General features: G+C 43.0%; 3 protein-coding genes across 4 annotated transcripts; 2 read left to right on the top strand and 1 right to left on the bottom strand.

Annotated features, from left to right (window-relative positions):
• Positions 1-771: 771 nt before the first annotated feature.
• LOC106564829 (mitochondrial import receptor subunit TOM20 homolog) lies at positions 772-6283 on the top strand. Its single transcript, XM_014131264.2, has 5 exons — positions 772-1043; positions 2329-2375; positions 2985-3066; positions 3307-3449; positions 5375-6283. The coding sequence occupies exons 1-5, from the start codon at positions 920-922 to the stop codon at positions 5420-5422; spliced, it is 444 nt and encodes a 147-aa protein (XP_013986739.1). The 5' UTR covers positions 772-919; the 3' UTR covers positions 5423-6283.
• A 1-nt stretch (position 6284) lies between these two features.
• On the bottom strand, positions 6285-15732 carry LOC106564828 (RNA-binding protein 34). The gene is made up of 11 exons (XM_014131263.2): positions 15466-15732; positions 10949-11111; positions 10531-10649; positions 10223-10439; positions 9995-10054; positions 9768-9811; positions 9553-9636; positions 7591-7654; positions 7357-7399; positions 7132-7250; positions 6285-6918 (listed from the first exon to the last, which is right to left on the bottom strand). The coding sequence occupies exons 1-11, from the start codon at positions 15489-15491 to the stop codon at positions 6508-6510; spliced, it is 1350 nt and encodes a 449-aa protein (XP_013986738.2). The 5' UTR covers positions 15492-15732; the 3' UTR covers positions 6285-6507.
• Positions 15733-15766: 34 nt separating this feature from the next.
• Positions 15767-24688, top strand: LOC106564827 (tubulin-specific chaperone E). 2 transcript variants are annotated; one of them, XM_014131262.2, is made up of 17 exons: positions 15767-15998; positions 16277-16447; positions 16624-16708; positions 16965-17141; positions 17536-17621; positions 18007-18106; positions 18208-18310; positions 18745-18821; positions 18925-19017; positions 19314-19378; positions 19622-19686; positions 20043-20195; positions 20659-20812; positions 21098-21166; positions 21921-21980; positions 22740-22831; positions 23069-24688. In XM_014131262.2, exons 2-17 carry the CDS (start codon positions 16315-16317, stop codon positions 23162-23164), a joined length of 1608 nt encoding a protein of 535 aa, XP_013986737.1. In that variant the 5' UTR covers positions 15767-15998; positions 16277-16314; the 3' UTR covers positions 23165-24688. The 2 variants fall into 2 exon arrangements, with proteins under 2 accessions (XP_013986737.1, XP_013986736.1); XM_014131261.2 differs by having other exon boundaries at positions 15857-15998; positions 16266-16447.
• Positions 24689-25874: the final 1186 nt, after the last annotated feature.

Here is a 25874-nt window from a genome sequence, read left to right as displayed (position 1 = left end):
ATTGTGCAAGGGTGCAGAACGGCTCGGTTGCCATTTAAAGGCAAAGGCGCACGTAATGCCAGACCCAGTATGGTGATGATGTAATCCATGCAAGGATGTGCATGCCTGATGGTTTGTATTAATGCAGGTCTGAGCATGTGCCCTCAGAAGCCTAATAGTCAAGGTGGTATATTTTTGCAGCAGTCTGGACTTGCACATGTATTGCAGCTGACCATCTGTTCTGTTGAGCAGCACTTCTAGGGATTTGCTATCATCTGGGAGATGAGAAGTGCCAACTAAGGCCAGACAGGCATATGAGCAACTGGCATCATTTTTCGTAAATGAATTGGTCATAGTGAAAGCAGAATTGTACATGTTTTCTTACTAGTCTTGATGATTGTGTCACTCACCATGTAGCCTAATGTTCAATATTTCACTTGGCCATTGTTTGCTGCTGTGTGGTCTACCCCAGACGTCAAAATACCTAGAATTGTAGCTAAATTGTTTCTATTTTTGTTACTCTGGGGAAAATAGTGTTAAATTGTATCAAATGTGATCATTAGCCTGCTGCTTCTTTTTTTCATGAATTACTACTGCCACCTTGTGGCTTACATTTCAATGCGACCGACTGCTACTTACATCGATTTGAAGAAATCCTAACGCATGTATTTTTTCCCATCTGAGTTCAACAACATCCAACACTTTATATGCACTCAAAATGCATACGTTATCGGAGATATCATGTGATTGGGAATTAACGTTGGATTATTTTTCATCAGGCGTTCAATGCGGACACCCTAGCTGTCAAATTAGTCAGTGGTCCTACTGGTCCTTTTTGCTGGGAACTTGCGCCTGTGTGAGGTCATGTACCGTCTCTGATATAAGCCAAAATTGAAATATTATCTTTGTTAACACAGAAATATAAACCATTTCGAAAGTGATGATGGGCGGTAAATCGAGCACGATAGCCGCCGGTGTTTGCGGGGCTCTGTTCGTCGGCTACTGCATCTACTTCGACAGGAAAAGACGGAGTGACCCCAACTTCAAGAACAGGCTGCGAGAACGTGAGTGTTGTCTGCATCCTGTACACCGGTCTCTGTTTGGGAGACCTGAGGTGCAACAAAATGCCTGAGCCAGGCCGAACTAGTTTAGTTTAACTATTCCCAATTAGCGAAGTATTGATTGGTAACGTTAATGATTTGTGCAATAGATCTGATTCATTAATTCATTGTCAGCGCACTACTAACCCCAAAAGCCCTGCACTTAACTAGCCAGTGCTAACGTTAGCTCCTAGCAGAGGAACGCTCAACTCTGTTCTCTTATAGAGGAGTTGAGCGTTTCTCAGCTAACTAGCTTCTATATCATGTATTAATGTACTTCCTACTCACTCACAAGCGTTCTGTTAGTTGAATTCAGACATGGACAGCTGCACCTACCCTGATTCATTCATTGATAGTGTTTTGAACTGTTATGTAACCTAAACCAACCATTCTAGGCTGCTAGCCATATCAGACAGAGCTTGCCAAGCAGGATTAAAAGCAACCTGGATATCCCTAATGTTACTCTATCCAGGCTTACCGTTCATGTAAGAACGTGGGTTGTTGGTATGAAGAAGCTGACAATGCGCCTTAAGTGCATTAGACTGCGAACTTTAATGATGAGACTGCATAACTCATAAGGGGATATAAAATAAATGAGGATTGCCCACACCTCCACACACTACATCATGGCATCTCTGCCTTGTCTTCTACCCAGAATCCCTCACTCTAATAGAGGAGTAAATTAGAATACAAATATGGATGCATGTATGTCACAAATCCTATACATATATCACATCCTCCCCCCAAAAAATATTAACATTCCAGTCCCACATTAACTAGACTACAATTCTAGCTGGACTACAGTATGAAAGCTGGACTTTGGCTGTCAGCTGGCCACAATGCTTTATACACCTGCTTTACTGCAATTGAATGAGCCATGTTCCTCTGTTTGCATTTTTGTCATTCACCTTCCACTGTGGTAGTTCATCACCTTATCAGAAAAAAAACTAGGATTGTTTGGCTAGTTGTCACTTGCTACTTAGCGGCTACGCTTATATTTCCTGATTCTGACCCGGGTAAACCACTTTATCAAGGGTTATCAGAAGGGGTGGGGATTATATTGGAGCTTTGTTCAAGACTGAAGCTGTACTTCAGGGTGTCAATTTAGGATGTTAATGTGACTTCCTTATTGTTCCTAATCATAGTCTTGCATTGTAGGATTGCCAGAGAAACTAAGATGTCCAAGTACAAACAGGAACAATCCCCAAAGCTATTTATATTAACAGTGATTGTGTTACCTCTGCCCTAGGGAGGAGAAATCAGGCGGCTGCAAAACAAGGGACAGGACTGTCGAAGGTGAGTAAAATCCCCTCAAGGTCATTTTTTAAATTCTTCCTCAATGAACACACAACAGAAGTCATGTCTAGTACGCATCAATGATACCATGTGGAAAATAATCTTCAATGATCTCCAGTGAAATAAACAAGAGACGATCTTCACTGGCATGTATTGGGACACGGCAAGGGGATGGCTGGGTAGGACTGATTTTTAGACTGGAATTAGTGCATTGACTAAACCTTTTGTCTGTACAGTGGTACCAAATTTCAGTCAACACAACTGTATAGCTCCCCAATAGAAACTGACCGACTTGACTACTCTTCCCTCAAATCTGTTACTTAAGGCCCATATACTTGACTCGCACAAGAACGGTTCTGTGGTGAACAAGCCATTGTTTTCCAATGGAGGAAGTGCAAACCCAGCAAGAACTGCTCTGCACTAAGAGTTCACTTAAATTGAACCTTGCACCTGACGAAGTGGCACGCCTCTGTGGATTACCCGACTCATTTGAATAGGCCTTTTATTCCTCCTGGAGCATAGGTCATCGACAACAGTTTTTCCACCAGTACATTGTTTTAGTTATTCCTTGACCTATGGAAAGTAGTGTGTGTTGTGGGACTCTTGCAGCTCCCAGACCTGAAGGATGCTGAGGCGGTCCAGAAGTTCTTTCTGGAGGAGATTCAGCTGGGAGAGGAGCTGTTGGCTCAGGGTAAACCAGTCTTACATTGACATCACTTGGGCTGTGTGTGTGACACACTATTCCCCATATAGGCCTTCTAGTGCACTTCTTTTTACCAAGCGATGACCCCCTATTCCCCATATAGTGCACTGTTCTCCATATAATGCACTACCTAATTTACTTGTGACCAGAGTAACAACACTGTTCTCCATGTGATGTACTACACATTTTGTCAATCTAAACCTCTTTGCACTTGGTGTTCCGGTATAGGAGACTACGAGAACGGCGTGGAGCACCTGACCAACGCCATCGCCGTGTGCGGCCAGCCCCAGCAGCTTCTCCAGGTGCTGCAGCAGACCCTCCCGCCACCTGTCTTCCAGATGCTACTCACCAAACTGCCCACCATCAGCCAGGTACAGTCCTTTTCTCCACTTCAAGGTAATTTAGCAGACACTCCTACCCTGGGCTGCGTACAGTAAGTGCATACAATCAAGGAAGCTAATGTATCTAATATGCAATGTATCTAATGATATTAGATATGCATAATATGTAGTCAGAACTGCAAGCCTATTCGACATTGAGCTTATGTAACAACACTAACCATCAGCCAGGTACAGTGCCTCTCGTACGTTTCAGGATAAAGTTGCTGCGCTATTAGCAGAACCATTGCCACAATGTGTGTGCAACACAGTGCTCTGTCGTCTCCTACTGTTTGTGACAAACTAACTTTTTAGTGCCCGGAACTGCAGCAGATCCGCTTCTATTCAGAGCAACTTGCAGTAAGTGTATTCAAGCAAGGAAGTGGAAACCAATTATGGATGGCTGATGAGGCGTAAAAATCACATCTTTATTTTTAAACATGGGCGATTCCCAATATACCTAGATTTCTCTCATAAGCCTTGTTGCAGTTAAAGGTCAACACACTGTATTTCAAACAATCAGCAATAATGAATTCAGGGCTTGTAAAATGATAACTCGGCTAAGTATAAGCCTTCCACAACCATAAGACTGACTAATTCAATTAAAATAGTTTTAACCTGCTTTTTAAAAATAATTGATTTGGCTTTCAAGTCCATGAAAATGCCATTTGTTACAAATTTAACCAGAAACATGCACAATGACCAACTTCTTGTAGCAGGCATTATAGAAAATTTAACAGGTCTCTTAAACAATTTCTCAAGCACAAACCCACGTGCTAGGGAGTAACCAGCTAACGTTTTATATTAAGTCTAACCAATGTGGATCTATTTGCTTGCCAACAAGGTAGAACACTTATGAACAGACCCTCCAAATCTGTCTCAAGCTGTTTGAACAACACAGCCTGTCCACTTTATTTAGATATCGAAATCAAGTGGCCTACCTGGATAAACCGATGCTTATTTCTCAGAATGAGAACGAGTTACCAATTCCTAATATAAATGCGTATTTTTATGCTCGTTGCATAAGGCTGTGGCTAAAATGCTGCTAGCTGTGCCGCAATCCCGCGCCCGACAAACTGAGCATTACTTTTCCACAATCATGTTCATTGATACTCGTTTTAGTACGGTTTGCTCTGTTCTACATGTTGAGACATAAAAAGGGTATCATCAGAAAGGTTAAGTCCTCGTCTATTACAGTAAAATAGTGTCTAAGCGTTTGTCCATATAAACGATTCTACGTTTTTAAACTGCTTGTCAGAGGAAGTTGTTGTGAGTGGCGGGGGGAGGGGCTTGTCTGTATGCTAGTGGGAAGGTGCACAGTGCACACAAGGAACAAAGGAGACGAGACCAAAGACAGAACGCCAATAAAAACAGATTCATGCGATACAGGCACTTGAACATTGTGCTAAAACAAATTAAAATTAATTAGATATCGCCCAGCCCTTAAACCATTTGTATAATATGCTAGACAGAAGTCAAATCTGATTTCAAGAATGAGTTTAGGTAACAAACATGTCAATAAGACAAACACAGCTCATGACTTTGGTAGAGCTATAGGTGCCTCCAAGTACAGTTCCAGCATTATTATTTTTTTACAAGGCTTGAAAGGTGAAAGCAGTATGGTGGTCTTTCAAACCTAATGAAAGGCACCCACCACACTGTTTAACCATCTTCAGGATATCTCAACCATAGAGTAGGAGTGCTGATTTTAGGATATGTTTTTACCTTGAGTAAGAACATGGACAGAGGGGACCTGAGCCCATATTCATATAGCATCTGAGTAGGAGAAGATGCTTTTTGAATACGGGGCCTGACCCCAGATCAGCTTTGATTATTGTCCCATATCAACAATGAAGAGGAAATGGGACACATTTCTTAAGCATGTTTATGGATTTAGAATTTCCCTGTCTTTCCTGCAGCGTATTGTGAGCGCACAAGGTAGCTTGAATGAAGATGACTTAGAATGAGGATCGTCGATGGAAGTTTCCCCTCGGAACGCTCTTCCTCTGGACCCTCCTATAACAGGAGTTGGGTGAAGTTGCCCCTAGATGCTGATCTTGGGTCAGTTTTGTATTTTCCCCACTAATGGTTAAGGTTAGGATTGGGGAGGGGAAGGTGATCCTAGATCGGTACTTAAGGGAAGTTCATCCCGGAGCTCCTATAACCCCTTATCCTGACTTGTATAGAAAATTGGTAAACTTTTTTTTTTACTCACCTGAGGGTATTCTTTTGCTTCTGTCCAAATGGAAAAACATGAACCCGTCCAATTACCACATGTTGTGTTACTATTGGTCGCATCAAATTACCATCTCTTGATTTGCAGCAATGGTAACCAATCAAATGCCTATCGGACCCATTTTATTCGATTCATATGCAGTTAGTGTTTTGCTTCTCTTACAGTTTGTCTCTGAAAGTTATAGCAAAACATTTCTCAGCATTTACAATACCATCCCTGCAACCGCTCCCACGTTTACACAGCTCTGGGACCATATGTATTAAGCTTCTTGAGTAGGAGTGCTGATCTAGGATCAGGTCCTGCCCATGCAGTCTTATTCATTGTGATCTAAAAGGAAAAACTGATCTTAAATAATTCCTACTCTGAGGCTTGATACATATAGCCCCTGTACTAAAACCTCTTTCTACAAACTTAGTCTTTCAATTTCCTTGTTCCTACATGTGATCTGTCTCAACGCTGTTGCTTCATTGTATAAGTTATTGTTTTGTTTTCAGTCCGACATGGATACTTTAAAGTGATTGAATGTTCTGTTACGTCATTAAGAGGTTGTTCCTCTTTGTAAGAAATCTAAATAAAAAGGTACATGACAACACTTTTGCTTCTTCAAATTTTATTTAGTCTGTTTAATGTCTAGAATAGTTCATGAATGTTTTCCTTACCATTAGATGGGATTGACATACATATTTGGTGGGACAGTCCCAACCAAAAACAACCATGTTTCAACTGGAAATGTGGCTAGGCCTGGATGTTACGTCAGGAACGTTTACACACCATGATAGTTGTACAACAAATGTTCTGCTTTAACGATACATCACATCAAATGTGTACAACCCGATTCCTTTTCCTCGGTTTGAGTTTCTTCTTCAGTGCTTTCGCCTTTGCTTTTTTGCTGTTTGGGTCTGCCATCTCACCTTTGAAGGAAGAGGGGCCTGTGGTGGCTTTCTGTGCCTCGCCTAGACTTTTCTTGAATGTCTTCCCCATCGATTTGATTTGAGGTCCCTTCCCCTGCGGCCTCCCGGAAGACTTGTTTTGGGGACCGCCCTGGCCCAGTCTCCCCTTAAATCCCCCTTTGATAGGTTCCTTCCCTGCACCCTTAGTCTCCCTTTCTTTCCCTCTAGGCCCTCTGTGCACTTCTTTCTCCTTCTTCACCGACCTCTTCACCCGGACCGTCCTCCCGAGGAGTTTGGAGCTGTCTAGTTTCAAGGCCAGCTGGACAGCATCGATGCTCTACAACAAAAACAGCCGTTAGAGATGATGCAGGGGTGTAGTTAGAAAAGAGGTTTCATAAGATATTAATTAGTAGTAGTCTAAACTTAAACTGTGTGCATGCAACGCATTGGCCGCAGTATGAGACTTGGCCAACTCAGTAGTGGGAAGCCTCCTGAAATGCATACATAATCTCTGAGCGGGTCTGGTGCATATGAAATGTTATTTCCTCACCTGGAATAAGATGTAGCCGAAGCCCTTGCCCATTCCGGAGTTCTTGTCCCGCACCAACCGCACCCCCTCCACCTTGCCACACTCCTCAAAGTGCTGTCGCAGTGGCAATTCGTTTATATCTGCAAGTTAATACAGTATGAAATATGAACCTAATAACCTGCATGTAATTGGTTTCCTTTTGACTGACAAGTTCACAGGAAAGTAAACCCTCTTATAGTTACTCACCGAATGGTAGATTGCCAATGAATATTGACCTCTTGTGATCGTGCTGAAAGACGCAACAATTCTATTCAATAGATGTGTCGCAGCATCCTTGCTCAAACAAGTTTATACAAAATCAAAAAGATTAAGCAAATGTATGACCTTTAACGGTCAAAGTGCATTCTATTGCCACCAAGTATACCGGTCTTAACGCTCGGCATGTTCTTTTTAAAATATCCACTGTCGTGGGACACTTACCGATGAACTTTTGGAGACCCTGTCCACCCGGATGTGAAAGTTTTTCTCAATCTCCATGCCGTTCCTGCGAGATTTAAAGTAGTGTAATACATATTAACCCACAAGGGCCTAAAGAGAACACTTGATATGTTAACCTCTCGGACAGATGCGCGTAATATGGTATATATACTGCTCAAAAAAATAAAGGGAACACTTAAACACATCCTAGATCTGAAGGAAAGAAATAATCTTATTAAATACTTTTTTCTTTACATAGTTGAATGTGCTGACAACAAAATCACACAAAAATAATCAATGGAAATCCAATTTATCAACCATGGAAGTCTGGATTTGGAGTCACACTCAAAATTAAAGTGGAAAACCACACTACAGGCTGATCCAACTTTGATGTAATGTCCTTAAAACAAGTCAAAATGAGGCTCAGTAGTGTGTGTGGCCTCCACGTGCCTGTATGACCTCCCTACAACGCCTGGGCATGCTCCTGATGAGGTGGCGATGGTCTCCTGAGGGATCTCCTCCCAGACCTGGACTAAAGCATCCGCCAACTCCTGGACAGTCTGTGGTGCAACGTGGCGTTGGTGGATGGAGCGAGACATGATGTCCCAGATGTGCTCAATTGGATTCAGGTCTGGGGAACGGGCGGGCCAGTCCATAGCATCAATGCCTTCCTCTTGCAGGAACTGCTGACACACTCCAGCCACATGAGGTCTAGCATTGTCTTGCATTAGGAGGAACCCAGGGCCAACCGCACCAGCATATGGTCTCAAGGGGTCTGAGGATCTCATCTCGGTACCTAATGGCAGTCAGGCTACTTCTGGCGAGCACATGGAGGGCTGTGCGGCCCCCCAAAGAAATGCCACCCCACACCATGACTGACCCACCGCCAAACCGGTCATGCTGGAGGATGTTGCAGGCAGCAGAACATTCTCCACGGCGTCTCCAGACTCTGTCACGTCTGTCACGTGCTCAGTGTGAACCTGCTTTCATCTGTGAAGAGCACAGGGCGCCAGTGGCGAATTTGCCAATCTTGGTGTTCTCTGGCAAATGCCAAACGTCCTGCACGGTGTTGGGCTGTAAGCACAACCCCCACCTGTGGACGTCGGGCCCTCCATACCATCCTCATGGAGTCTGTTTCTGACCGTTTGAGCAGACACATGCACATTTGTGGCCTGCTGGAGGTCATTTTGCAGGGCTCTGGCAGTGCTTCTCCTGCTCCTCCTTGCACAAAGGCGGAGGTAGCGGTCCTGCTGCTGGGTTGTTGCCCTCCTACGGCCTCCTCCACGTCTCCCGATGTACTGGCCCGTCTCCTGGTAGCGCCTCCATGCTCTGGACACTACGCTGACAGACACAGCAAACCTTCTTGCCACAGCTCGCATTGATGTGCCATCCTGGATGAGCTGCACTACCTGAGCCACTTGTGTGGGTTGTAGACTCTGTCTCATGCTACCACTAGAGTGAAAGCACCGCCAGCATTCAAAAGTGACCAAAACATCAGCCAGGAAGCATAGGAACTGAGAAGTGGTCTGTGGTCACCCCCTGCAGAACCATTGGGGGTGTCTTGCTTATTGCCTATAATTTCCACCTGTTGTCTATTCCATTTGCCCAACAGCATGTGAAATTTATTGTCAATCAGTGTTGCTTCCTAAGTGGACAGTTTGATTTCACAGAAGTGTGATTGACTTGGAGTTACATTGTGTTGTTTAAGCGTTCCCTTTATTTTTTTGAGCAGTGTATATAGCGTCTCAACGGACTGTGGGATGTGACGACTAATGAGGAACTTTGTTCTAGTATGCAGATTTTGTTTTACATCACGATTTTGCAGGTGCTCACATCTTTCAAATTTCTTAAGGGGAATGTAATAGAGCATCTGACGCAATTAAGCAAGACTTTAGTTCTGGGTTTATGAGATTATGATAACTTAAGTCACGCTAAAATTCAAGTTGAATGCTTGTCAGTGACTACCTTTCCAATGCCTTCTCGGCTCCTTCCTCAGCTTCGAACACCACGTAGGCATTGATGCTCTGCTTCTTTGGGTGAACCTTACGTCTGGAGAGGGAAAGCAACAACAAAAAGTACTTGAGAATACATGCGTCATGTTACCACGGATAAACTCCCATTCAATCAGTGTTAGCATTTCTCATGGTAAAAATAAAAAAAAAAAATCAGGGGAAACTTACTGAATAGCTGCTACTTTGCGTGACATAGATGGATCCTCTCTTACCTGCAAGAAAAATGCCATGTTTTAGCTTCACCGATCAGGGTTGAGTCTTCAGAAAGCGTTGTAACACTAAGATCTTTCATCCGTTACTATTAAACATTCAAGAAGCTCAACCCTAGTGGAAATGAGCACTCGCATTGTCTGATGGGTATTAGGTTAATCTAACACAGTGAATGGAGTACTTACCACTGATCGAAATCGAACGCTTTCAATGGCTCCCTGACCCTTGAAGACAAGCTGTAGTGTCTGGAAAAACCAAACCGGGAAACAACACAAGGCATTTGTATTTTCACTTGATCACCATTTATTTGCTTTGATTTCACATGCTATTTGAACCCAGGTCTGCTTTTGACATACCTAATCAATGAGATTATGGTCACTGCTTATAACGACTAGGACTGGGGCTGCTGTTACCTTCTTTGTGCAGCTGGGAGGAAGGTTGCCGACAAACACCGTCCGTTTCTGCTTTACCCTCTCCTCCGCAATTTGGGGTCCAATCCTCTGTTTTTTTGTCTGCCTCTCCTCCTCCTCTGTCGCACCCCCTTCTCCCATCTCAACAGCTTTCCTTTTAGACTTCTTGGGCATCTTTGGGACCTGTTCATCTTCGTCAGCATTTTGTAACGCACTTTCTCTGAAAGCGAGAGAGAGAATGGGAGAGAGCTTTATCTATCAATCTACATCTCTTGCATATTATTTTGCATGTCATTTACTTTATCGCTCACCTGTTTTCTAGATTTAGGTCTGCAGCCGATTTGTCCTTTGCAGCTTTCTTCGTTTGTTTCTGGTTGTTCGGGACTTTTGTGACTGCGCCTTCCTTCACCTCCACGCTCCTCGGTTCAGGCTATGAAGGGAATAAAAAAGTAAATTAGAATTTCACTCAGTTGGCAAACAAAGAAGATTCTAGCAAGGGTACACGACTCAGGCCCTCAAGCTCTGTAGGCCTGTTGGTTTTCCAGATAATGGGGAGGTATGTCTCTACTGGACACTGATTATCATTTTGCAACGGAAAGCGAAAGTGTGTTTCTTAGTGGACAGGTAGAAACTCCGTTTCTCTACTGAACATGGCCTTGGTATCCTGGAAAACAAAAATTAGCTGGGCTGCAGCATTAAAAGACCTGTGCGTCCTTTCCTTGGCCTTACCTTGGGAGCAGGAACAAAGAACAGAGTGTCAACTACTGGTGCAGCTTGGAACAAGGCAGATAAAGATCCCGAACTGGATGCAGACTCCTTTGGAAACAAGCTGCCTGATACTGATCCCACTACATAGTCCATGGACTGTTTGTCCACAGATGGCCCCTCCTTACTAAGGAAAAACAAGTAACATTGTTAGACTCATGAGATACTGCAGCAGTTCACGACCACAGTGCTGTGTTAGGTAGCTAGATCTGCATGAATGCCAAGGTACGTGTAATATTTATTACTACAAAAGATGTCACATAAGGGCAGCAAGCTATCTTCATAAGCATTTCCCGAACATCCATAGAGGTAACACAATCAAAAGGTAGGCTATCCAGCGCCAATGAGCTGCCAAACGAATTGGTTGCTAACTAGAAGCAACTTACTGAAAAATATAAATGCAACATGAAACAATTTGAATGATTTTACTGAGTTACACTTCATATGATAGTCACCTGAAATAAATAAATTAGACCCTACTCTACGGATTTCACGACTGGGACTACAGATATGCATCTGTTGGTCACAGGTAGGGGCGTAGATCAGAATACCAGTCAGTATCTGGTGTGACCACCATTTGCCTCATGCAACGTGACATCTCCTTTGCATAGAGTTGATCAGGCTGTTGAATGTGGCCTGTGGAATGTTGTTGCACTCTTAAATGGCTGTGCGAAGTTGCTGAATATAGCGGGACCTGGAACACGCTGTCGTACACATAGATCCAGAGCATCCCAAAGATGCACAACGGAACTAGACATTTTCTGCTTCCAGGAATTGTGTAGAGAGCCTTGGAGACATGGTGCCGCACATTATCATGCTGAAACATGGTGTTGGCGACAGATGAATGTCACCACGACGAGAGGCCAATTGTCGTATCTCTGTGCATTCAAATTACCATCGATAAAATGCAATTGTGTTCGTTGTCCGTAGTTTATGCCTGCCCATACAGTACCATAACCCCACCATGGGGCACTCTGTTCACAACGTTGACGTCAGCAAAATGCTCTCCCTCATGATGCCGTACACGTGGTCTGCAGTTGAGGGTGGTTGGACGTGCTACCAAATTCTGTAAAACGACGTTGAAGGCGGCTTATGATAGAGAAATTAACATTCAATTCTCTGGCAACAGCTCTGGAAATTCCTGCAGTCCGCATGCCAATTGTCTATAATAGAGTGGCCAGCACAGTCACCGGATCTCAACCCTATTGAGCTGTTGTGGGAGCAGCTTGACCGTATGGTACGCAAGAAGTGCCCATCAAGCCAATCCAACTTGTGGTAGGTGCTTCAGGAAGCATGGGGTGAAATCTCTTCAGATTACCTCAACAAATTGACAACTACAATTCCAAAGGCCTGCAAGGCTGTAATTGCTGCAAATGGAGGATTCTTTGACAATTATTATTTATAACCTTGTCAATGTCTTGACTATATTGCCTATTAATTTTGCAACTAATTTCATGTATGTTTTCATGGAAAACAAGGACATTTCTAAGTGACCCCAAACTTTTGAACGGTAGTGTATTTAACAGATGTTATTGCGGGAGTAGCGAAATGCTTGCATTCCTAGCTCCAACAGTGCAGTTGTTTAACAATTCACAACAATTTTTTTTATTTCATTTAACTAGGCAAGTCAGTTAAATGTTTTATTTACAATGACGGCCTACTAAAAGGCAAACGACCTGTGGGGACGGGGGATCAAAGAAATTAAACAAAAATATAGGGCAACACATCACGACAAGAGAGACAACACTACATAAAGAGAGACCTAAGACAACAACATAGTATGGTAGCGACACATGATAGCAGCACAAAACATGGTACTAACATTATTGGGCACAGACAACAGCAGAAAGGGCAAGAAGGTAGAGACAACACATCATGCAAAGCCTCCACAACTGTCAGTAAGAGTGTCCATGATTGAGTCTTTGAATGAAGAGCTTGAGATAAAACTGTCCAGTTTGAGTGTTTTGTTGCAGCTCGTTCCAGTTGATAGCTGTAGCAAACTGAAAAGACGAGTGACCCAAGGATGTGTGTGCTTTGGGAACCTTTAACAAAATGTGACTGGCAGAACGGGTGTTGTATTTGAAGGAAGATGGGCTGCAGTAGAAATCTCAGATAGCGGGGAGTGAGGCCTAAGAGGGTTTTATAAATAAGCATCAACCAGTGGGTCTTGCGACGGGTATACAGTGATGACCAGTTTACAGGGGAGTATAGAGTGCAGTGATGTTCTTCACCAATGCTCCTTATAGGACACATCTAGCCGCTCGAGAGCACTCTTACCTGCCGATCTATAAATTACGTCTCCGTAATCTAGCATGGGTAGGATGGTCATCTGAATCAGGGTTAATTTGGCAGTTGGGCTGAGAGAGGAGCGATTACGATAGAGGAAACCAAGTCTAGATTTAACTCTAGCCTGCAGCTTTGATATGTGCTGAGAGAAGGACAGTGTACCATCTAGCCATACTCCCAAGTACTTGTATGAGGTGACTACATCAAGCTCTAAACCCTCAGATGAAGTAATCACACCTGTGGGGAGAGGGGCATTCTTCTTAGCAAACCACATTACCTTTGTTTTGGAGGTGTTCAGAACAAGGTTAAGGGCAGAGAAAGCTTGTTGGACACTAAGAAAGCTTTGTTGTAGAGCGTTTAAACACAAAATCCGGGGAGGGGCCAGATGAGAATAAGACTAATCTGCATATAAATGGATGAGAGGACTTCCTACTGCCTGAGCTATGTTGTTGATGTAAATTGAGAAGAGTGTGGGGCCTAGGATCGAGACTTGGGGTACACCCTTAGTGACAGGCAGGCAGTGGCTGAGACAACAGATGTTCTGACTTTATACACTGCACTCTTTGAGAGAGGTTGTTAGCAAACCAGGCCAAACACCCCTCAAAGACACCAATACTCCTTAGCCGGCCCACAAGAATGGACTATCGAATCAAAAGCTTTGGCCAACCAAACATCTAAAAGTAAAAGAAGAGAATTAAGAAATATTTAAATATTAGATTGAGCAATGTCGGAGTGACAGTGACTAAAATACAGTAGACTAGAATACAGTATATACATATGAGATGAGTAAAGCAGTATGTAAACATTAAAGTAACTAGTGTTCCATTATTAAAGTGGCCAGTGACTGCAAGTGTATGTATATAGGGCAGCAGCCTCTAAGAGGCATGATTGCATAACTGGGTGGAAGCCAGCTACTAATGGCTATTTAACATTCTGATGGCCCCGAGATTGAAAAATAGCTTCTGTCTCTCGGTCCCAGCTTTGATGCACCTGTACTGACCTCGCCTTGTGGATGATAGTGGGGTGAACAGGCCGTGGCTCGGGTGGTTGATGTCCTTCATGATCTTTTTGGTCTTCCTGTGACATTGGGTGCTGTAGGTGTCCTGGTGATGTGTTGGGCAGTTGCCGTACCAGGCGGTGATACAGCCCGACAGGATGCTTTCAATTGGGCATCTGTAAAAGCTTGAGGGTTTTAGGTGACAAGACAAATTTCTTCAGCCTCCTGATGTTAGAGGTGCTGTTGCACCTTCTTCACCACACTGTCTGTGTGGACCATTTCAGATCGTCAGTGATGTGTACGCCGAGGAACTTGAAGCTTTCCACCTTCTCCACTGCGGTCCCGATGTGGATATGGGCATGCTCCCTCTGCTGTTTCCTGAAGTCCACAATCAGCTCCTTTGTTTTGTTGACGTTGAGTGAGAGGTTATTTTCCTGGCACCACTCTCCCAGGGCCCTCACTTCCTCCCTGTAGGCTGTCTCATCATTGTTAGTAATCAGGCCTACTACTGTTGTGTTGTCTGCAAACTTGATGATTGAGTTGGAGGTGTGCGTGGGCATGCAGTCATGGGTGAACAGGGAGTACAGGAGGGGGCTGAGCACACACCCTTGTTGGGCCCATGTGTTGAGGATCAGCGTCTGGGCTGGCAGCCTTGCGAGGGTTAACACGATTAAATGTCTTACTCATGTCTGTCGGGAGAGCCCACAGTCCTTCGTAGCGGGCGGAGTCAGTTGCACTCTGTTAACCTCAAAGCGGGCAAAGGTGTTTAGCTTGTCGGGAAGCAAGACATCCGTGACCGCAACGTGGCTGGTTTTCCTTTTGTAGTCCGTGATTGTCTGTATACCTTGCCACATATGTCTGTGTAATGATCATGCTGTTTAATTGTCTTCTTGATATGCCACACCTGTCAGGTGGATGTATTATTTTGGCAAAGGAGAAATGCTCACTAACAGGGATGTAAACAAATTTGTGCACACTATTTGAGAGAAATATGTTGTTTGTGCATATGGAACATTTCTGCGATCTTATTTTAGTTCATGAAACATGGGACCAACACTTTACATGTTGCGATAAAATGTTAGTTCAGTGTAATACACAGTGTGAGTTTCACCAACTACCTTGTATTTCCAACAATGTACAAATTGAACATAATTATTAACGTTAGTTACATGCGGACACTCGTGGAATGGCGACTAACCTCTCTCCACAAAGTTTATTTTTCATGGTCAGTTCACTTCAATGTTCTCGATGGTCGATCCCAGCTGGTTTGAATGAGACAATCTTATAAAAACGTGCTTTTTATCATGGAAATAATTAATCAAATAAGTTGGACGGAAAGTTCTAATGAACACATCTCATTAGAACTATTTGTTGATGCCAAAAAGAACTGTAGCTATTTACTCACGCACGTAGTCAACGAAGGCCTGTCCTTCACCTAATTATATCCTACCATGCACAACGCAATTGTAAATGGTTCCTAGCTGTAACATACTGGTGGGCTTTCATCCAGTGATCTAAATATTGATGCATTGATTACCTGATTATAACGATGATAGCTATTTAAATAATGATACTAAAATAACGTTTATTGCCGATAACTTAATCATTAATAATCCATCAAACTTGAACGACAAACGTGTGCATCATCATATTCAGTTACTTCCTGTCGGGATGTTGTGAGCTGTGATTATTTATGCTGCTGCAAAATATGACCAACACTCTCTGATTAAGGTAACTATCAAACAAATATTTGGAAATAACAGCATATCGATTCTGTGGATAAGTAGTACTCGTGTTTCTTTGGCGTGAAGATATGTGTTGTAGCTAATCTAGCTAGCCAAGCAAATAAAGCTAAACAACGTCGCAGTTTCCTGGGAGTTGACATGACAGCAAGTATTTTAGCTAGCTACTATAACGTTATTACCTAACTCTTTCTTAAACAGCGCTGTCAAAGTACAGTAAGTACAGAAGGCTTTACCTGCTCATTCTTTTTCATTGTACATATATAGGTAGAATTATACCCAACGTTATAAATACAGTGAGTACAATGAGAGTCCCTGACCAGACACAACCCACCACCATGCACGAGGGCCTTCCATCAGACGCAGTGGGCAGACGTGTGGCTTGTGACGGGGAGCGTGGCACGGTGCGGTTTGTTGGCACTGTACCGCCAACTGCAGGTAAGCTAACTAGCTACAGACTGCTTGGGATATGGTTATAATAGGCAAAATAACATAAGCGTTATCGACGGTGGGTGTGGCAGCACTGTTTGAGAGAAATTTTCCATTATTCTTGGTCATATACTATAACCAAGTACTTATTAAATGCCTGTGCTTACCAATGCCTCTGTGCTTAGGGTTGTGGCTTGGTGTGGAGTGGGACAACCCTGATCGAGGCAAACACGATGGCAGCCATGAAGGTGTCCACTACTTCACTTGCAGGTAAAGTAAACCCTATCTAGTATAGGTGTCATCCTAATCTCTGTTAACCCGTAAGTCAAATATTGCGTAATTTGGTCAGCTGCTTGATTCATTTCTGTGTTCATACGTGTTAGAAATTGAGAGTTCCGGCAAAAATGAAGTCTCCACCCTCAAAAAAAGGAAACGGGAAACATAATTTTTGGGGGTTTGGAATGTGGCCATTATGTGTTTTGCTGCTCTCAGACAAAGGTTCTCTCCCCCCTCCACCCCACTTAAGGCACCCGAAGGGAGGCTCTTTCGTCCGGCCCAAGAAGGCCAGCTTCGGGGTGGACTACCTGACGGCCATCAGGCGGCGTTACGAGATGGAGGTCCAGCAGGTCTTGGGAGAGGAGATCCAGATCTCCACGAGGACGGTGGAGATGGTGGGCTTCGAGGCCATCACAGAGAAACAGAAGTAAGGTGACAACAAGGCTTTGGAGTCTGAGAGTGAGAGTGCATTTTAGTCCAGGGCTAGGCTTAATCTGACTCAGGGAATCTGTCCCTAAGTGTGCTTATTTGTACGGTCAACTCTGTATGTACTGTTTGGAATATTGTTAAAGCATGCAACCTATACCAGAGGATGCCAGTATCAGGCCCCCCTCGCAAAATAGGTTTCTAACCTAAAGGGTATTCCCTGGCTAAATAAAGGTTAAATAAATATTAAGTAAAGAATGGTTACAAAAAGTAGGCTAATGCACTTGAGTTGGGACTGTTGAACTGCACCACACTCCAACAGAGTTTCACTTATCTGATCTGCAGTCATCTGTACTTATTCAGTGAAATGCGTTGTCATCTGTGCTCCTCCGCAGGGTGGAAAACCTGACCGATGTTGCACTGAGGTTGTGCGAGGTTTCCAGCCCAGGCCCTGCAAATGAAATCCGAAACACCACTCCCCGTATCCTTTCATTTAGTAGCTTTTAATTAGTTAAATAAGTGCTCATGTCCAAAAAGTTACAACTATCAGTCATATGAAATTGTTCATGTTAATAATACTTGAGTGCACTTCTCTGACCTGGACTTACTGTGATATGTAGCTACTTGACACCATGTTTGTGTCCCAAATGGCACCCCTTTTCCCTATATAGTGCACTACTTTTGACTAGGGCTCTGGTCAAAAGTAGTGCACTTTAGCGAATATGTGTGTCATTTGGGACGCAGCCCCATGTGTCTTGTTATTAAATGTACGGTCCACCCACCCAATTGAATTAGCTTGGGGGAAGCGTTGATTGGACATTTAGCTGATGGTGCACTACAACTACATCCTTAATGGTCCCTGTCAGACGTGCTGATGTTAGACCTGTGTGGGAACCTCTTGTGCTGCTGGGACGATGTGATGGCCGTCACGGAGCAGATGGAGGAACTCAAAGAGCTTCAGCTCAGGTAGATCACGCTGAATAATGATGTGTGTGTGTTTTTGTGCCTCACTTTTCTCAAACTCTGATCCCCTCACTGACTCTCTCTCTTGTCCTCTTTCCCCTCAGCCACAACAGACTGCGTGTGCCCTCCAACCCTACGGTGCGACCCCGGGCCTTCTCCTGCCTCAGGGTCCTCTCCCTCACCAACTGTGCCCTCACGTGGCCTCAGGTGACAGCCACCACCCTGTACCTTTCCCTTAGGCATTATGGGTCTTTTTCTCAATTCATCTTTCCTCAATTCCTCACATCCTCTATGCTTACATCCTTCTCAAAACCCATTGGAGAAGAAGGCTGGAGGGGAAGAACCTTGGATTTTATCCACCAATATGGTTGAGAAGGAGGCGAGGAGATGGGATGTGAGGAATTGATGAAAGATTAATTCGGATCGATCCCATGTGAAGGAAATACAATATTTTAGGCTGATTTTATTTTTAAAGGTGTTTTTGTACCAGTTAATACGGTAATAGATAATTAAGTTGCAGTGCACAATATGTTAATTAACAAGCTGGTGCAAACATGTGAAGGCCAAATGAAATGAGAAGAACTGATCTATATGCTGTCTCTTTACATTTACCCCATCTCCCTTTGGTGTTGGTCTGTTAGCTGCTTGAGTGTGCCCCCATGTGGCCACTGCTGGAAGAGCTCTACGTCTCTGAGAATGACATCACTGAACTACAGAAGTAAGGTTTTAGCCGTCTGTTTTGGGTCTCCGTTCAGATGTAGTTTTTTTTATTTCTAAAGCAACATATAGGACTGACTTGTATTTCCGCCTCTTTCGCGCAGGCCAAACAATGTCTTACAGTCTTTGACAGTTTTGGATCTCTCAACAAACCCTTTGGTTGATGGAACCGTACTGAGTATTGGCGAACTGCCTAGGTAAGAGCGGGCAAAACCGTACCAACACAGACACTTCTCATAACTGTTCGCTACACCTTATGACAAATGACATAGCCCTGTTGTTAGCTTCGACTTGTGCATTTATAGTTCTTGGGAGTACTTTACTGAGCGTTATCATCAACAACAACAACAAAATGTATACTATTATCCTAATAAATGTCATTATTTGTAAACATTAGCATTTCAATGAATAAGCATTTGTAACATTTATAATAACTTATGTAGCATTTATAATGTAATTTACCTTTTACATCCATGCTTTTCATGAATTTCAGACTGGAGAATCTAAATATGTCTAAGACTGGTTTGTCAACCTTGCGGTTTGAGGACGCACTGCCTGGTAAAGTTTACGTCGGACATTGTTTGAAAAACGTGACACTTTTTTTTGACGTGTTTGTTAATGGAAGTCAAGTTTAATTAGCATAGCAGTAGAGGTAGTTGAACAAGATCCCAGAAGATGCATGTGGATATGTGTTTCGATGACACAGGCATTTGACAATGTGAAGAACTGTAAGGGCGAAAGATCGACGTTGAGTATACTGGTAAGACTCTGTAAATGATTATTTTATCACGTCTTCTGAAGGTTGCAAAACAGCTATGTTTCCTGCCCTGAAAACTCTGTCAGTTAACAGCAACAACATTTCAGAGGTGAGTGTTGTCTGTCTTCTAAGAAAGATTTGATCGTAGTGAAATATATCCGGAGATATAAATGATTAATTACTAAACAAATTTGATGAATGTCACTAAGTCTGCAAAAAGTTAATACTTGTTTTGTGAAGATGGATAGTAAGAGAGAATATGTGAAATCCTTCTTCTAACTCAACCCTTTATCTCCTTTCTCTCTCGCTCTCTCTAAACCCTGCACATACACTCGCTTGTGCTTACACACTGACACGGCAATACGTACAACAATATAAAAAAAAAACGCACACAAACACACACTCACCAACACATTCTTACAATCTCATTCACTCGCTGACACATTCATTGACACACACACACAGTGGTCGGTAATAAACGAGCTAGAGAAGCTGCAGAGCCTGGTCCGGTTGTCGTGTCGGCAGAACCCCCTGCTGAGCCAGGAAAGGAACCCCGGCACGGCCATGCAGCTGCTTATTGCCAGGGTGGGCCGGCTGGAGGCCCTCAACAGGTGGACGGTGAGGCCCCGTCCTCTGTTTTAACGCTACCGCCAAACCTGGGGGTGTTCATTAAGCTCCATTTTAATATACCCGGTTCTGAACGACAGACCCAGCTTCTTACAGTTGATCTCCACATGGCCGACATGCAATTTATACTGGTGCGATTAATGGTCAGCCACTGCGCAAGCAAACCTAAAGTAATCGCAGTGATAGATCCAGCTCTATGCCTCCGTCCCAAATGAATGGAAAAGATATGCACTGAAGAAAACCAGGAAATTAGACAGTGCTTACTATATCTTCATTCGAGATTGAGGCATAATGTCTTGGAACTTCACAACTTTTATCTAGACATTGTGAAATGTTCCTTTTAAAGCTTATATATGTTTCCTTCTCGCATCTCCCACTATGAATACATCAGTGTTTGCAGATGCGCTTGCTGAAATCCTCCATTCTCTTTCCCTGTTACCGTGGTTACCTGTAGGTCCTGCCTGAGGACAGGAGGGGGGCGGAGCTGGACTACTGCAAGATGTTCGGGCTAGAGTGGCTGGCATCCGGGGGACACCGAGACCCCCAGCAGAACCGCCCCAGTGCTGAATTCACCGCACAGCACCCCCGCTATCAGAGTCTCATACAGAGTGAGTCAAGAGTGGTACATTCCTCCCAAGGTTTCCCCGGCACTCGGCTGCTACACCCTATTTCACACTGAGAAGTGGTACAGCCCATCCTATATCTACTCCACTATAGGCATTTCTGAAGAAAAAAACCATCTGCCGTACTGCTACCCATATCCCGAGAAAGAAGTGATACAACGCAACCCATGTCACTCTTACAAAGAGACAATGGTGATCCTAATTCCCGCCCTGTAGTCATTATGAATTCAACGAATTGACAGAGAGGCTCGATTTTCTTTTGTTTTTCAGAATACGGAGCTCCAGAAGACAGCGAACTGAAGAAGCAGGAGCCATTTGCACTGAAAAACCAGCTCTTAAGTGAGTCCTCCTCACTTCTCTTAAGTCTAATTTATACTGTACACAACGCATGAACGCAATTAGCTATGCAAAATGGCGATCCTGTGTAAGTGCGTCAAGTTACAAATTCCGGGGCTGCACACATTTTTGTAAAGCAGTGTTACTTAATCCTGGTCCTGGGATTTTTGCCCTAGCACTACACACCGGATTCCACTAATCAACTCATTATCAAATATTTAATAAGTGTAATCGGCTGTCTAGGGCAAAAACAAAAGTGTGGCCCCCAAGAGCAGGATTATGAAACAGTTCTGGAATTAATAATATTTTTTTAATGATTTGCTAATAACTGTAATAATCTCTTTCCCAGAACTGCATGTGCTGTGACCCAATAAACACATCTAAATATTTACTCAGGAGATGAGTCAGAGTATCTAAATTGCATTATAAACTGGGTGGTTCAAACCCTGAATGCTGATTTGGCTGAAAGCCGTGGTACTGTATAGCAGACCGTATATACCATGGGTATGACAAAACATTTATTTTTACTGCTCTAATTATGTTGGTAACCAGTTTATAATAGCAATAAGGCACCTCGTGGTTTTGTGATATATGGCAAATATACCACGGCTAATGTCTGTGTCCAGGCACTCCGCGTTGCGTCATGCGTAAGAACAGCCCTTAGCCATGGTATATTGGCCATATACCACATCCCCTCGGGCCTTCTTGCTTAATTAGTTCTTAAGAGTAATATAGCTTTTCAAACCTCCCCCACCAGGCATAACATTTGTTTGTCCAGATGAGACGGACCGAAAATCTGTGGTGAAGAAACTCCCAGGTAAAGGCTCCCACCTGTCTTCATCAGCTAGTTAGATGGCATTTAATGTTATTATTATCATTTATGTTTGGTAGCTAAACAAATGAATTGAGATGTGCATGGATGTTAAAGGACTTTTCACATGTGCCAGACTCAGACTCACATATAGCCCCTGGTAAATGTCTGTTCCTCTTAATGTTTCTCCTTCTGTCATTTCTGACTGTGCTTTCAAATAACAGTACAAAACATGCAAGGAGGTCGGGACCCCGATTTTTTTTATTTTATTTTTTTATTTAATTTATTTTTTATTTTTTCCCCATAAACTGAACCGAGCTGAGCCCAATGAAAGTACATCTATTTGACACCCTCGATACCTGTGTAGAATTATAGTAAGAGACACTTTACTAGGCAATAGGAAAGGTGTTGGACGTTTTTGTATTGTGGTCAACATCCAACAACTGCAGACTTTGGAATGTTTGCAGTTGTCAGGCAATGTTTTGGGCAGTGTGCACAATGCATAAAGTTGTCCTCTCTTGACCATAGACCCACGTGAAAATGGCACGCCAAATCATAAATAGTTGCACTTATCCACTGTTTTCATACTCTTCAATCTCTTTGTGCCAATGGGAGATCATGTGTGTAAGATCCTAATGAAATGGCACCTTCAGTGTAAGAGCAATTGTGTGCGACCTTCAGTGTAAGAGCAATTGAAGTGACGGTAACCTATTGCATTTTAATAAAGATATTCAGGGGTCACTCCACTCTTTTGATGTGTTTTAGATTCCATGATCGTTCAGAAAGTGAAGGGGCTGCTCTACAGACTGCTAAAGATACCGGGTGCTGAGTTGAAACTCTCCTACACTAGCTCAAAGGTAAAGAGGTTTACTGACAACAGAAACTGCCCTATACTACCTCAAAGGTAAAGGGGTCTAAATAGACTAGGTGAAATGGTCTTACTCACCTAGACTAGCCCACAGTCTAGTTTTATTTCTGTGTTGGTGTAACCATACTCGCCACTCATAAGTGAATCTGTTTAATAGACCAATGGTGCAGTCCCACTTTCTTAGCAGTGGAATGGGCTCCCTAAAACGACATTTGTCTTTCCTCAGATGGAGGGCAAAGAGATTGAGATCGACAATGACCTGAAACCGCTGCAGTTCTACTCCATCGAAGACGGAGACAAGGTCCTTGTCCGCTGGTTGTGATCCGCAAAGGTCCGGATTGGCTGCCTGATGACTCAAACTGAGTTCTTCCATGGCATAACGTTTGGCCGGAGCAAGGAGTTTGGGTAGCCAGGCAACCGGATTTGAAGTTTAAGCGATATTCCGAAATCCACGAGGAAAAATGTACAGCACTAAACCTTGGACGAAAACACAGCGCAGCTCCTATTCAGCCAGAGGAGACCAATCAATGTAGGAGAAAGAAACACAGGGTCATGTTCATTTGGCACAAAATGGAAGATAACTGTCCAAAAAGGAGTAAAACAGGAAGGGAACATCTGAACTTGTCCAATAAGAGTTGTCCTAATGAACACAACCCAAGTGTGAACAATGTGTATTTGTATTTATTAGGATCGTATCAACAGCTTACATCATAAATAAAACAATTCATCATCCAATAAATAATTTTAAAAAATGACTTTTATTACTCTCACTCAATGAGGCACCAGGCAAAAGAGAATTAGAAGACATTTAGTCCCTTGAGTGGTGGATTTCCCATCCCTGAGCTATGGTAGCTGTCATAGCTTGGCCTTTAGTGACTTAGCAGCAGTTAAGGTATTCTTTACTTAACCTTTTATTTAACTAGGCAAGTCAGTTAAGAACTATTTCTTATTTACAATGACGGCCTACCAAAAGGCTTCCTGCGGGGACGGGGCCTGGGATTAAAAATATTTAAAAAAATACTATAAATGTTGGACAAAACACATCACAACAAGAGAGACAACACTACATAAAGAGAGACCTAAGATGACAACATACCAACACTGCATGGTAGTAACACAACATAACAACATGGTAGCAACACAACATGGTACAAACATTATTGGGCACAGACAACAGCACAAAGGGCAAGAAGGTAGAGACAACAATACATCATGCAAAGCAGCCACAACTGTCAGTAAGAGTGTCCGTGATTGAGGCTTTGAATGAAGAGATTGAGATTAGGCTGTCCAGTATCATCATGTGGTGTCAAATTAACCTAAAACTTTCAATCAAATATAGCTCTGAATATGTGGTCGATAGGCTGTTGGTCGACCAATATGTTTAGTTGTAGCAAATAGATTTTTTTCATGCCACATGAGACACCTGTGTGATTTGCGCCTGTCTCAGTGTACTAATCCATTGAGGAGGCCACAGGGATGCCACGGTCCAAGAAGAAAAGGAGCGTGGCTAAGATGCACAAGGCACATCTCTCTCTAGAATGCGCTCTCCAAACATTTTGTGCACATTCACTGTTTCATAACTTCATTGTGTTAATTGTTTGCCCTTTGATGTTAGTGTTTATCAATTCCCCATTACATGTCACCAGTAGTAGCCTACATTTACTGTTAATTCCCATCATTTCTAATCTACAATGTTTCTTTGGTTACTGTAATTTCTGCTAATGCATTCAATATATTCTTTTTTATAGTCATTTACCATTCTCTTTGTCGGAGTGGACACATTGTTTGCAGAGCTCACAACCTGTATGACACTTGTAAGAAACACGTTTTGGTTTATTTCATTCCATTTACGAGTTTTGTCAATTTTATTCATTGTCTTTTGTTTGGAGCGCTCCTGTCAATGTTGAGTAAAGACGCGCACCTGATTACAGATATAGAGGTACACCCACTCTAAAATAAAAAGGTTCATGGAGACACCTTTATGACTTCCTCAGATTGCCACACCGGTGGAACCACCAAAGGTACTTCCAGGAACCTTTCCCTGAGGAACCTTTTAAACAGGTTCCTCAAATAACCTTTTTAGGGTGTTAGAACCTTTTTATGTCCCATGTATTCTATTATTAATAATAACAATACAAATAACATTGAGTGGAAAACTTGTAAGTCACAAATCACACATTGTATTGACTTTAAAAAGTCACAGAAATCTCACTTGCAGACATCACAGGAATATCTGCTCTCTATCTCGCTCTACAGCAAAAAGTTTGCCATTCATACAATATTTGTTGGTAATTTATCCCCTTATCAATTCCCTGAAGACATTTCTGAATGAACAGCATTGTGCTTTTCACTGATGCTGCTTTTTAAAGTAACTTTTAATACGGCTGGAAATTCTGGAAGCCTAAACACAGACGGCAAAACTCTCTGGTTGATTGATGTGTCCTGTTGCTGGCCAGTTGATATGTCACGCTAAAGGCCAATTGGTGTCTCATTTTGCTGGTCTGTTTGCTGTAGCTGTGAGCTAACAATAATATACATTCTTTCACTTTCAGGCTCAAAAAGCAAAAAAAAGAGCAGAGAATTGGAGTAGGATCAATGATGCAGATGACGTCATAGATTGACTTATGCGTGGTGATGGCTGTTGAAACTGCCTGGTAGTAGTACTTTACCACACAAGCACCAAGGAAACTGTATATTCCACACACTTCCATGAACACAGAGATCTCTTCTGAATGGACAGTGTTGATGACCAGATAGTCTTTTACATTGTATTGCACGTTGTTCACTGCAATGGACTTTGTCTTGGTGACACTTTTTTTTTCTCTGATGGCTTCTCCGAATCTGGCACTTAATACTCCACGGTAGAGTTTAGAAGTGCATGCAGTGGGACGTCTCTTGTGTCCGCACAGTGTGTTGTTGTGTTGCCAAGGCAGTTGTTGTTGGTTTGCTCCCAGCATTGTCTGAGCTAATGTATTTTTGCAAGGGTCTTCTTCGTTCTATTTTGTAAGTTTCCCACAACTGCTGAGAGCCTC

Source organism: Salmo salar, chromosome ssa12 (assembly GCF_905237065.1).
Source record: "Salmo salar chromosome ssa12, Ssal_v3.1, whole genome shotgun sequence".
NCBI lineage: Eukaryota > Metazoa > Chordata > Actinopteri > Salmoniformes > Salmonidae > Salmo > Salmo salar.
Note: the sequence above shows the minus strand (reverse complement) of the source record. Positions and strands in the feature narration are given on the sequence as shown.